Source organism: Halyomorpha halys, unplaced genomic scaffold (genome assembly GCF_000696795.3).
Source record: "Halyomorpha halys isolate HHAL.00 unplaced genomic scaffold, Hhal_1.1 Scaffold850.1, whole genome shotgun sequence".
Classification (NCBI taxonomy): domain Eukaryota; kingdom Metazoa; phylum Arthropoda; class Insecta; order Hemiptera; family Pentatomidae; genus Halyomorpha; species Halyomorpha halys.
In genome coordinates this window covers 65,533-79,896 of record NW_027116409.1, presented here as the reverse complement: position 1 = coordinate 79,896, position 14,364 = coordinate 65,533, and the positions used below count along the sequence as shown (strand labels likewise).

The window sequence follows — 14,364 nt, the reverse complement described above, 5'->3', positions numbered from 1 at the left end:
ACTCTGCGTATCCCGACTCTCATCACGATATGATGATTTGAAGAAAGTTATATACAATATTGTAAGACAACGGTCGCTAAGATCTGATTATTTAATTAGTAAGAAATATCCCTCTGAAAATGTTTTCATTTGGGATTTTGAGCAATGTGATTCTATTCGACTTGCTGTTTGACGAATACGGTGAATATATAATTTGCGTTACATTGAAGCTTCTCCTGACATCGAATCATTAGGCACTTAACAGAATAAAGAGTAGGGAGTTGTATTTAGCTGATATGTAGGGATCATAAACTATAGAGAAATTATGAAGAAGGAATCCCCCAATTCTATATATCTATAGAATACTAAACTCAATACTATCCTATGTTCACATAATTACCAATTCTATCTTAGTGAGATTGTAAAATGAATTAAAAATTGTAACTCAAATATTATTAAAGAGAACTTAATTCTATGGAAAAAACTGCCAATAAATGGGAATTCTCAAAACAGTTGTCAACTACATCATATAATTAGAGTACTTCAAATGGTTAATGTCTATATTTATTTCATCTAGAACAAATTTTGCTACTGCATAGGGACCAACTATTTTAAGCCTTTAAAGGCATTTTGTTGCACTATCTTGTGGAATCTAACCTTACTAGTTTGAATGAAAACTTCCCACTGATAACTGAGACAAATTTACCTGTAATGTGTTAAACATTCAGTACAATTAACTTACAATAGTAAGAAAATAAAATGTGTGAGAAAAGATAATATGTTGTAACATTGTAAAATAAATTAGAATCATTATAAAAGCTTGGTAAAGGTTGAAGTAACAGCGAAATTGCTGAATCTCTTGGAGTGAGAATCAGCTTGGTTAATGATTAAGAAAAAGCACTAGAAGCAAATGAATTTTATTTTATAAATCCTAGATGAACCAACTCACCCGCTTAACTTGTGATATCTTGGCCCCAAGTCGGATAGATAACTGAGATTCCACTTTCGATGAATTGTTCAAATATTCCAATAGATTCAGATTATGGTGGTTTTACAATAAGCTGGAAATTTATCAAAATGGGGATGTGCAGGTATTCTTTGATGAATAAAAAGATATTTGTAATAAAAACACATTAACACAATTTAATTTGAATGTATAAAAGACATACAAAATTATTATATTATACTAAATGATATGTACACATGATAAAATATATTTACAGTGCTCTTAGGCTTTATAGATTTTGAACACTAAATATTATAAAACGAACATCACTATAATTAATAGTAATAAGTCGAAAATAAGTATTAAACAATGCAAAATAACATGTACATAAAAATGTTAAGTTCACAAAGTGAATCGGAACATTTTTTTTTTTTTAATTTACTCTATTTTGTATAAAATACATATAAACAAGTTGACTAGAAATTAATATAAAACATTTCATACATAAAAACATTTATATATAGACAAACATTTAAAAAAAAAAATCACTACATTTATACATTGATTTTAAAAATTCAATATTCAAAGTTATTATTTCAAAGATTATTCGAGGGTAGACACAGTATCTACATAAAAGCATGTGCCTCTGACTTAGAATTTTGTGTTGGAGAATATCCTCAAGTATTAACATAATTTTCAACACCTTTGACAAATTTTTTAATCACATTCACTTTTATTTAATAACCATGCAACAATAAAGCATTTTTGACATCTTACAACTATTACATCACAATCAAGAAAGTTATTTAAATACAAACGTTAATCTCAGGTCTTCCACTGTAATTTTTCTTAGTTATTTAAATATTTTAAAAAATTCTTTATGAACCATACCCATAAATGGGTTAGTAAACAGTTATCAGCTCAAAACAAAGGAAGACTTCTACGTCTCAGCATGCTCAATCCTCTTTTATATTGCTTAAACATTAAACATCAAAACAGAATTGTATCCAATATTTTTTAATGGTCATGTCTAAAATACAAATGAATTAATAGACTTTTTGCTTGGAGCCAATATGATAATAGTTCATTAAATAAACATACAATGTCTTTTTAAATTATATTGAAGAGTTACTTAATTATATTAATCCATATAAAATGTTAAACATCAATACTTTGTAAAATTAATTAATTAAAATTCATTTGAAAATAGATAATTATTAATATTGGTAGGATGAGTTTCTTAATTATATAAATTCTGTTTTGGTTTAGATTTATCAAAAAAATTATAAAACGAAATATTAAATTTTTCTTTCATGTTGGGCTGATTCTTCTTACTTAGTTATTAAGTTAAATGGAACCAACAAAATAAATGTTAATATCAATAGAAAAATTATCGAAAACCATTTTTGGAAGCCCATACATTCAAAACAAACATTTAAGGACAAAAAATGAATATTAAAAACTTTTCATATTAAAAATTAAAAACAAACCTTGTTCATGAAATTTGATTTAAGTAATCCCAAGAAAATTTATTATGAAATAGTAAAAAATACTCAAAATGGCATGATTAATATAAATACATATAAGGACACATCCAATTATAGAAAAGGAACATAGATTAGTTTCAGTCAATTTGATTAATTATATCAGCCAGTTGAAGGGCAATCATAGAAAATACTGGACGATCATTTGGACACTTAGCTCTACATTTATCTATTAGAGATTGCAATGCCTCTGGTGATGATGCTGGCAAAGGAAGTCCATTGTCTCCTGATTCCAAGCTTGAAAGAACTTCCTGGTCAGATCTACCACCATGAGGCAAATTCCCAAGGGAGAAAATTTCCCATGCAGTTACTCCAAAAGAGTACACATCTGATTTTGTTGAATAATCATCTTCCGAAACGACTTCATAGGGTAGCCACCTCACTGGTAGTAACTAAAAAAAAAAAATCTCATGATTAATAAACTCTACTTTGTCACAAATAAATCAATTGAGAACTTAAGCTGGTAATAAATTAGTGGAACCAAAAAAAAAAAAGAAACCTTATGCTACTTTGCTTTAATAGTGGCATAATTAAAAAAAAAAAAAAATGATTTATTGTGCATACTCCAAGGATATCACCACAGATTGGGGTTACTTTTTATACTGGAGCTCCACTACAGACTGCTCCAAAGGTACCCAACTTATCACAAAATACCCTGAGTCTATGGCACAATCTATGGGCTATATCTAATAAAAACAATAGAAAAACTTACTTTTTTTGAGTTGTGCCAATATCGAAACAGAGTAGTGTTATACACTGACATTAATGCTAAAAGCTATTTACTTTAATTTTTATAAATTAATTATAGATAATTTTAAAAATGGAAGTACAGAACAAATAAAGATATTTAAGTAATTTCAGTATCACTTCCAAATATAGAATATTTTATTAATTATTTTTTTCAAATTAAGATTCTTAACATGGCGGCACATGCACTATATCTCTCATGCACATTGAACTTTCTCAGAACCACTAACGCTCTGACAAACTAATCCTGTTGCTTCTCCATCTCGGTACCTTTCATTAAAGATTTTGAGAACCTATACTCCAACTTGCATCACATTCCCTTTCCCAGATCTTCTCCTAGAGCAGTTTTAGACAAGCACTCAGCACATATACTGTGCATATAGTGCCGTTAGTATTTTTGAAACCCGAAATGGCAAAAAAATCTGTTTTCAATTCAAATAATCCGGAAGACTTGGAGACTGTGTGTAATATTGTTTGTAGTAACTATGATAATACTCATGCTATTGAATTTTCGGATGATTCTGACACCGACAGTGTTGATAATATTGAAATAAAGTCAATGATGAGTCTGATGAGGATGATATTCAAGATTCTAATGATGAAAATGGTTCTGATGATGCCTTTTTTATTGGTAAGTAGACTAATAAGTATCATAGTATGGCAGAAATCAAAGAAATCTGATAACAAATATTTTTCTTACGAAAAGACGGAACACGATGGAACAGAAAACCATCTCCCAAACTAGGTCCCATAATTTACTAATCCATTTACCCGGTATTATAGGATTAGCAAAAAATGCCAATAGAATGTTGGGAATACTTTTTCAATAAACAAATTCTTAATTTAATTGTAAAACATACTAATGAATATATTGACACAATAAAAGAAAAATTCAGCCATGAGAGGGATGCAAAATCAACTACTGTATCGATTAAACACTTAATTTAATACACTTTTATTACAATTGAAAGGATAAATAGATATAAAACCACATTTTGCATTATTAGTATCTGAGAGGCATATGCGTGTGCTCGTGTAACTCTAGATATGCGTGTGCCACCAGGTTAAGTAGTAATTAATGAAAAACTTCATGGAATTTTGTACTGACAAAAATATTCATTATAGAGTATATGAGAACAAATTTTTAAATTTATAGATAATTCAACAACGGGATTCTCTACTGAAAGTATTAAACATAGGTTTCTAGTCAGCTACTATAAACTAAACATTCTGAAATAATTGTAATTTTTCTTAGCATGAAAATAACAAATTAAATCCTGATGGTCACAGTACGATCATCATCAAGCAAACTAGCCAATCTTAGAAGGTTGCTAAACAATTTTTTGAATAGTTAAATTATAGCTTTGTAGAAAATAAAAATATTTTATTATTGTCAAAGTGAATATATTTTATTGAAATAACTACCATAAGATAGGCAACCAATTTCATGGAAGGGATTAATAGACAAGTCAAATAAAGAATAATTTTTAAAATGATAAGAATTCTAAGAAATTAAATTGTTTTTAAAATACTTACTTGATTTCGATGAAGAAAGTATTCCTTGCGATACACATCCTTTGAAAGGGCAGAAAGCGATACTTTAACTGTCAAATCAGACCCAACCAAACAATTTCTCGCAGCTAAATCTTTGTGAACCAATCTGTGATTAGAAAGAGATTCCATTCCAAGGCAAATTTGCTGTACCAGGCCCAATAAAACACGTGATGTCAATTCTGGTGGCTTAGGTTTATCTTTCCGATCTGCCTTAGAAGCCAACAGCATTTGCTTGAGGTCACCCTAAATAATTTTCAAAAAATATGAAAATATGTAATTATCTCTTCTAAATATTGGAAAAGAGATGTTAAAACATAATTATAATAACACTAATATATTTAAAATTTTATTAATTTAATTTTATATCAAACATTTTATACATTGTACTAGTAACAAAAATCTTGATTTAATGTTGGCTATGTGAAATATGATAGGACTGGGGCAGAATGACACAAGTAGGAATCTGAAAGGTTTATTGCTCCAAGTGTACATTGGAGTGCTTGAAGAGATAAAAGGGAGAGGGAAAGATTATTTTATAACAGGGATTTCTAAGTAGGCCTTGGAACCTCTCCTGGCCTAGAAACCCTCAGTTCCAAAAGGATTAATATCCAGAATCATCATGAGATATTTAGATTTAAAATTACCCACCATCTCAATTTGTAAAATTCTCTGCTGAACCTTGGATGTAGGCAGAACCAATGCTATATTGAGTGAAGAAGTATTTTTTAATTTTTTTTTAAATAATGAAAATATTTTGAATTACTTTGAAAAACTATAGGAGTGATTATAATCACTTGAGAAATCATTTTCATCCACCATCCTTCCTAGAAACTCAAAATGATTGTTCTCCAACTGAAATTTTGAACCTATCATATATGATATTATTATTATTGCACTGAGGGTCGGAAATCCCTTCCTCACTTCGACCCAATTGGATCTTTTGTGAGTCATATATGATATTACATACAGAAAGAAGGGATCACTCTTCTCGCTATTAGGGAGTAGATATAGATAGTGACTATTCCTCAGGTGTTGTGATAGAGACCATCACTGGCCACTTTTGGAATTTTGAGTTAAAACATATACACACGAGTTAGTATCCAATCTGCACCAAAATATTAGAACGAACGAGGAGCTGTTATTTTTTTATTTTCTATACTTATTGTAGTTGTTATCTTGTTCTGTTCTTAGCCCTGAAGAAGGCTAGAAACTGCTAAATAGGTTACACAAACTTATTTGTGTTTCATTTTGACCGCACCCCCAACCATCTTCTCCTCGTACGTCATCCACGGTCAACTATCTCTCATAATAATTAATTAATTCAAAATATTAGAATAAATACCCTTTAATTTTTTTTATTTTTATACATCTATATCCCAAAATATAATTAATAAATATAAATATAGTATGTCCACAAATACATACTGATTTCTGATTCAAAATTTCAAATATCACAATGCTAGGCAAAAGTATATATAAGTAATTACTAACCCAATCTGTGTACTGAAGAATCATGTAATGAGGATGTTGTTCTTGACAAAGGCCGACGAGTTTAGCAACGTTTGGATGGTCCACTCTTCCAAATAGATCTAATTCTCTTTTAAATTCTATTAACACTGCTTCATCTCTGGTCTCTTGCAAAGCCTTCACCATAACAACTGACTCAGTTTGAGTAACCTGAGCCAGGCAAACTTCACCAAATTGACCCCGACCTAGAATTTATCAGTTTGATTAAAAATAAAGTTTAATAAAATAAGTAAATTAATTAATTGTTAAACTAAGTAAGACAAAATTGTTAAAGTAAAAAAGGCCAAATAATTGTAATTCATTATTTAGAGTAACTGTAAACAGTTAAAAAACTTTTAGTTTACTTTATTCCCCTAGTACAAGTACTACTTAATAATAATAATAGACTAAACCAGGAGGTTCAAAGTCTACATGATTAACAATTAAAAAATTATACCACAACTGAGAAAACATTTATTAATAAATTTAATTTATTTATGCATTTTTGGTCACTCTTCATTACTTTCTACTATGTAAGTTACATATATTTTTTCTTTTAATTTTTAGCTTTCCCTCAATACATTGTACATCTGTATTGCTTCTCTTATTTCCAGAAATTGGCTTTTAACCAGAGAAAATATTTCTGCTTTAGTTAATTATCAAATCGTTTGATAGATTATATTTTTCCACTTTATTACTAAAAGCAATGAGAGATGGTTATCTTCAAACAAACCAAATTAAAGGTACTAAAGAGGAAACCAGGTTAGCAATGCTATTTCCTATCCGGAACGGAAATTCCAAATTTCCAGAAACAACTATTCTTATAATTAAAACAATTCTAATGTCACTGCTGATGTACGGCTGTGAAGTCTGGGGAACGGCATCCCTTACGAAAAAGAAAAAATGACAATCTTTTTAAAACAAAGTCCTTAGAATTGCAGTTAATGTTCCTTGATTCATAAGAAATAGCCAATTGCATCGGGAATTACAAATGGAGTCAATAGAGGATTACATAAAAAAACAGTTCATGAAGTTCCACTCCCAGTTGCCGACAGTTAGAGGAGCAGCGACCTACAACCTGGGAAACCCAACCTCAACCCAAAAACTGAAGCCCAGGCTGCTGCAGGACATTATGTTATAAATTCTATATTTATTAATTCATTATTCACACTACCACTATTTTACTTATTATTATTATTTATTTATTTTTTCTTCTCTTGTCCCTTTTTCAAATTAACTTGTTCCATTAGAGGGCAATTGTTTGTTTTGTCAAGTCTACAAATATCATTATTTTTACTTTTTTCTTTTATTAAGAAGCGTTATTCTTATCAATTTATTTTATCTTTTAATTATAACATTGAATATAATTAGGGATGTCTTTTGTATGAAACTATACCCTCCATAATCAACTGTTAAAAAAAATATATATATAATGTAACGGTTATATCAACCATGTTAGTTCCCGAGCCCACCAGGCCGATCTGGTATAAAATAAAAAAATGAAAAAATAGAGGAAACCGTATTGAAAATTCAGCATTTAAGCCTTGTTGTTCTATTTCAATTAAGGTAAGCTGGTATTAATGACCATTTATTTGTACAGTGATATAACAAATTTTATCAAAATTGTAAGAGTTGTTATTGGAATAATTGTAAAATCAATGATATACAGTGGTAATTCCGGTAAGTGGTTTTTAACAAAAATATGCAAAACAAAATAACAGAAAGATAATAAACTAATATAATAACTCAATTTGGTTTCGATAATTACAACATGTCGCCATTCAGTAACAGGTAAATTTTTAAAAATTGTAATTCAATTGTTTTCATTTTATAGTACTTAAATAAAAGTGAAAAGTTTGAATTACAATTTATATGAGACATGTCAAGAATAAAAAAAAAACTAATATTTACTACTCATTAATGTAAATATTTAAAGTACACGTTAACATGGAATATTGTAATAATGGTTATCATTCATGTCAATCATGCAATATTTGTATTTCTTCTGGTAAGAATCATCACCAAGGTAAAAGCAAATTCTGGATATTATGGCACTGAAGTGTATAGGTTCACGATTAAACTATGATATATTATAGAATTTTTATTTATTTTTTTTAAAGTGATACATCCTTCATTAAAATTATAAGGGATCTATTGTCAAATTATAAACTGGAATTGTTTGTTATTTTATTTTTATTATCTCCAAAAATTACTCTTTCTTTATAATTACCTAAAACCATCATGTTAGACAGCTGATCTCGAGTCACTGGCAGGTTGCCATACTTGCTTGAATGATTTGAAGCATGAGAGTGGTTTGGAACATCACCATCGCTCTGAACAACTAAATCACCATTTCTTCCTTTCCTCTCGTTTCCTCCTTCACCACCATCACCAGGGACTATAAGAACATCACCTTTAAAATTTTATCATTAAAATGTATAAATCAATATTACTTATTGAAATGCAAATTACTGTAATTATATTTAGAAAATATAATGTTTCAGAAAATGATAAAAACACAAAATCATATCAGTAAACACTAACAGACAGCATCTGGATGATCAAGAGAAGCTTGTTTGTTCCGACGGCTGCGACATCTACAATATGCCATGAGGCCAATCACAAGTATCATGTAGGCCCCAGCAGCACCTAAAGTTACTGCCACTGTTTTGCTCAAGACTGTGCCACTGTCACTATCACTACCATCAGTAACTCGGTACCCTTCAGAACCTAAAAATTAATACCAAATATAAAAAGTTAATAGATAATATAAACATGCTCATAAGTTTATATTGAAGCCCTATCATAAATTTTTCAAACAATAATTATTTCAAATTAATTTTTTTTATAATTAATACTAAAATTTTTAAACACAGTGTATATGTTTGGCAGATTACATTAATAATCGAACGAAACTGTTAAAAATCAATTAAAATGAAAAATGTACATTACAGAGCTTTAGGTATTATAAAGTAAGTTGAGTTCAACTTGAGTAACTTTCCAAACCTAACATAAGAATAAGGGCTACCTTTATAACAGTGAAAAACTCAAAACTGATTCTATACTAATCTTGAGATAAGAATTATAATTATTAATTTTTTAATGTCTCATAAGCCAGGAGCTACTTTTTTTTTTTTTAATACACCTAAATCAAATTTGTAATTATGAAGATTAACTTTTATGCGTGTTTGTTTCATTACTTCCATTGGTAAAAACTTTTAACCAAGGTTTCCTGTTACAAAATTTGAGAGTATCCGAGTTACAGTCAAACCATGGAAAAGGAGTCTCTGCTTCAATAGACTTGATGAAAAAACTCATCATTGCTTATGCTATTATACCTTGTAAGTCAGAAAGAAAATCTTTATACCATTTTAAAAAAAAAATAAAAAACAGCATACCATTCTAGAGACAACTTGAAAAAAATTCTTGAAGTCAGAAAAAAGTATATAGTTATTCTAATACAATGGAGGTGATGAGATATCTCTAAAATGTTGCACTAATTTTTAACAACTTAAATAGTTTAAAAATTGCATTGTTGCATTTTTGGATTACAATGTATTGAAGCTTAAGTGACAATGTGTTAATTTTGTTTGTTATTAGTATAATAATAGACCCTTTTATTACCTCGAACAATGAGAGAAACTTCATATCTCTTTAATCCTCCACTGTTTCCAGCAGTACAGCCATACTTTCCTTCATCAGAGATCAAAACATCTGTGATTAGGAGGGAACCATTTTCCAGGACAGTAAAACTAAAAGAGTAATACTTTTTATTAATTTCCTTAATTTGTATGTATAGAAATAAAATGAAAATAACTATTAAAATTGAATATATCAATAGTTTACATTCCAAAATATAAGTGGACTGGTCCATGAACTATAAATAAATAATTTATGACCTTTGACTTAAAGATCATAATGGTATTAAAAAAAAAAAAGTAATAATAAAATATTTATGTAGGTAAAGAATAATACTAAATTTAGAAAGTTTTAAACCTTTAAACAAGAACAAACAGTATATATATTAGATCTGTACCACTACAACCCATGAAGGGTAATAGTAGGGAATTACTATTACTAGACCAACAGCTCTGCAATGTTTTGGTGAGAATTATGCTTGACAAGCAGATTTTTACCCAATTCAGGGTACACACGTCATGAGGCTAGATGTCCACCATGGAGGACTCCCGAACCCATAGAGCTGACTCGAGGCTACAGTGAAAGAGAAAATAATTACCTACCAGCTGAATTCAAATTCAGACTGATAGACATAGAGGAAACAGAGTCAAGAGTTAATGACAAAAAAGAGACTAATTATTTGGAAGATCAAAACCTCTGGATTGATCAAAGTTAAATTTAGTGAGTATGGGAGGCATAAAATAACGACAATCTAGTCGCAGCCAGGCATGAAGAACGACCAGAACTGTAGAATGTTGAATAATGCTTCGAAGCTGGGAGAATTGCATCAACTTTGTGTTGGAAATGAAACAGTCTGGGAGATCAAGCGGCTATGGCGTGATGAACAGATAGGAATGGACAGGATGTTCGATGTCTGTTGCAATCTGATGGTGGAAACCCTTTTGGAAGACAAACAACAACGAGAAGTCATCCTAGTGTATTATTGGGTAAGACAAATCACCACGGAATCCCTGAGACTATGCAGGTGTTAAAGATAAGATACTTTTAGTGGGGGATGAGGAAGAATATATCGGAGGTTTTAGGAATCTGCCAGGTTGATAATATTCCTACTACATGCCGCTTAAATAAAATTCTTTCTAAGCAACCCATTGGGTACACTTAAAAAGGGTGATGCAACGACCTCCAATAAAAGAGAAACCCTTTGTGAGCTAGCTAGATCCTACTTCCATAATTGTGAGTTGCTGTATAAAGATGACATTTTTTCCACAATAGATAACTATAGTGTTAGCAGAGATAAGTGGGAGAAAGTCAATAGTATCATTACTACTGATAAAATTGAATGGGCAATTAACTTGCTGTCACCATTCAAATCACCTGGTACTGATGGCATCATTCCTACCTTGCTACAGAAAGGCCTACTGGTGATTAGAGCGCATATACTTGAACTCCTCAGAGGCAGCATAGAACTTGGATACATCCCAAATAGATATAGATCATCCAGGGTGTGCAATATACCCTAAATGGGAAAGTGATCTTATGCAGATTCTAAATCATTTCGACCAATATGTCTCACATCCTTTCTAATGAAGACATTGGAAAAGATTGTAGATAAGAATTGTTAGCAAATGCTATACATTCAAAACAATTTGCCTACCAAGCAGGGAAATCTTGCGAGGTAGCCCTACACAACTTGGTCTCTAAGATTGGAAGATCACGTGATAAAAAAGAGATTGGCATTTTCGCTGACATCAAAGGTGCATTTGATAAAACTCCCTATAGCGTCATTAATGATGCTCTAAGGAATAGAAATATAGATCCTATTGTATCTGGATAAATAACTTCCATGCTGGAACAAAGGATTCTTAAATCAGAGCTAGGGCACTCTGAACTATGGATTAGACCCAAAGGAGCTGCCCGCAGGTTGGTGTGCTCCCTCCCTTCCTGTGGTGCTTGGTTGTTGATTCTTTGCTGACAACCCTTAACACTGCTGGTTATTATACACAGGGTTATGCAGATGATATTGCAATTTTGATTGAAGGAAAGTACTCTCAGGTACTTTCAGATCTAGAGCAGTCTGCTGCAAACATTCTGGTGGGCTGGTGTAAGAATAACCATCTGAACATCAGCCTACTTAGAGTTGGGGTCTATATCTACACTAAAAAGAGAAAGGTGACAATTAGATCACCTATATTGAACGGAATCCAGATAAACCAAGTTAAAGAGCAAACACCTAGGGGTTATTCTGGACTACAAGTTACGATGGCTCAAGCACGTGCAGGAGAAAGCTAGGAAAGCTCTTAAATCCCAATGGGCTTGCAGATGCACAGTAGGCAAGAATTGGAGGCTTAAACCTAGAATAGTATATGGGCTGTATATTACAGCTGTTAGACCAATGACCTTATATGCAGCCCTGGTATGGTGGCACAGAGCCAAAGTAGGATTGTATAGGAATATACTTGACAGGGTATAGAGGCTTGCATGCCTGATGATTACCAGAGCTATCAGCACCACTCCTAAAGCGGCAATGGATGTCATACTCAGCTTGACTCCACTGCACCTGGAGATTGAAGCAAAAGGTTTAAACACTATGCATAGCCTTGTTAAACAGGATGCTAGATCCAATGCCCTGAAGCTGGCAGGATATGGGAAGATAGCTCAGTGGATAGATGAGAATAGGGTGCTTTCCATGCACTCGGACTCACAAATCCACAAATATAAAGGCACTAAACTAAGTGTCAAAATTGATAGAACAAAAACACATACACCTAACAATGGCTGCTACATGGATGGCTCAAGCCTCAGGAGCTGGCATGTGGCGAGGTGACAAGCCATTAGAAGATATATCTATTCCCTAGAGAGGTACACCTCAGTATTTCAATCAGAAATACTTGCAATAAATCATTGTGCCAGTACTCTATAGAGGAAGGGCTCTCTGGTAGAAGAATTACAATCTTCACAGATAGCCAGGCAGCAATAGGGACACTTAGTAACACCGTTACTCGATCCAGTGTTGTTGAAGACTGCTATGCAGCATTCAACAAACTCTCATGTGTTAATAAAGTCAGCATTGAACGGGTGTCAGGTCACTGCAATATCACTGGCAACGACAAAGCTGACAGATTAGCATGGAATGGTTCCAATCCTATTACTCCTGAGCCTATTGTTGGCATAAGCCTGAGCTATCCCAAAAGCATCATAAAGGCAGCTTACAGATTAAGAGCCAAGTATCACTTAGTAAAACATAGGGACAATCTAAGCTGTTCCTAGATGAATCCTACAGGGGCCGGAGCGATTAACTGCTTTGGCTGGACTGGAGTTCTCTTTCAGAGATAATTACAGGGATCTATACAAGTCACTGTAGATTATATAAACATATGTTTAACCTCAAGCTTACAAAGTCATCCTTGTGCAGATTCTGCAATGCTGAGAATGAGATAGCATACTACATAGTATGTTGGTGTGACAAATTTGTGGGTTTGAGGTTCACGCTGTTTAGAGTGGATCATGTGGTTGATCCCAAGCAGTATGAGCTGGTCAGTCCCTCAAGTTTACTTAGATTCATAGAATCTTTAAACCTTTAGCTCTAACAAGCTCACCATGATATTGTGATGCTGACAACATTGCCGTATTGTTATAGACCTTATTGGCCAAAGTGCTTTTGTGCCAGAAAAAAAAAAAAAAAAAAAAAAAAGTGAGCGATAAAAATTGGGACAATTGTATATAGAAAGTTGGGGTCTGACAGGAGTAAGGAGGTACAATGATAGGGCCCATTCAGGGTGATCGTAATAAGAGAATATAATGTTGTAACTATAGACAGTATAAGAGAACCCTATCAGCTCAGGAGAGTTTATATTGAACAAATTACAGTCCCACAAACCAAAACGCCAGTGCAAGAGTAATTTGGAGTGTCTTCTTTTTAACTTATCTGTTGCACTATGTTTTCTTATTTAATTTAATTTATGATTTAATTTTTTTTTATTTATCTTCTATTATGGAGTTATACTGAAAAAGTTATGTTTCATTTTTTTTTTAATGTATAAAGTGATGGTTTTATTTTTGTTTTATTTTACTTTTAGTATGTAATAGAGTTTATTAAGATTGTTAATTCTTTGTTTTATTTTTTTTATTGTATATACTTGATTGTTTCTTTTTAATTGTTTTTTATTATTATCATATTATATCATAAACTGGTAGGGGGGAGTTACAGCCTTTGTTATTTCGATATGATACATGTAGAGGAGGAGGGGGACCAATAAATTCATTCTGTTACTGGAATCTGTGCGAGTCTTATTACACCTTTTTCTCTCTTTTTTGACTGTTTACACTTGACGATACTTAACTTGTAGTAATATATATATATATATTGTAATATGCTCCTTTTGTAGTAAATAGTATATTTTGATGTATAAATGGTTTTAATATGTTTTATTTTATGTATCATTTTAATAT

General features: G+C 31.6%; 1 protein-coding gene across 2 annotated transcripts in view; it reads right to left on the bottom strand.

Annotated features, from left to right (window-relative positions):
• Positions 1 to 1,194: 1,194 nt before the first annotated feature.
• Positions 1,195 to 14,364, bottom strand: part of LOC106686614 (inactive tyrosine-protein kinase 7) — a gene marked incomplete in the record, with an annotated part of 20,667 nt that continues 7,497 nt past the window's right edge. Inside the window, 6 exon segments of one of the 2 annotated variants that reach the window (XM_067053197.1) lie at positions 1,195 to 2,861; positions 4,753 to 5,013; positions 6,262 to 6,482; positions 8,507 to 8,689; positions 8,821 to 9,006; positions 9,901 to 10,028. In XM_067053197.1, coding sequence (XP_066909298.1) covers positions 2,550 to 2,861; positions 4,753 to 5,013; positions 6,262 to 6,482; positions 8,507 to 8,689; positions 8,821 to 9,006; positions 9,901 to 10,028 — 1,291 coding nt within the window. 2 annotated transcript variants of the gene reach the window in all.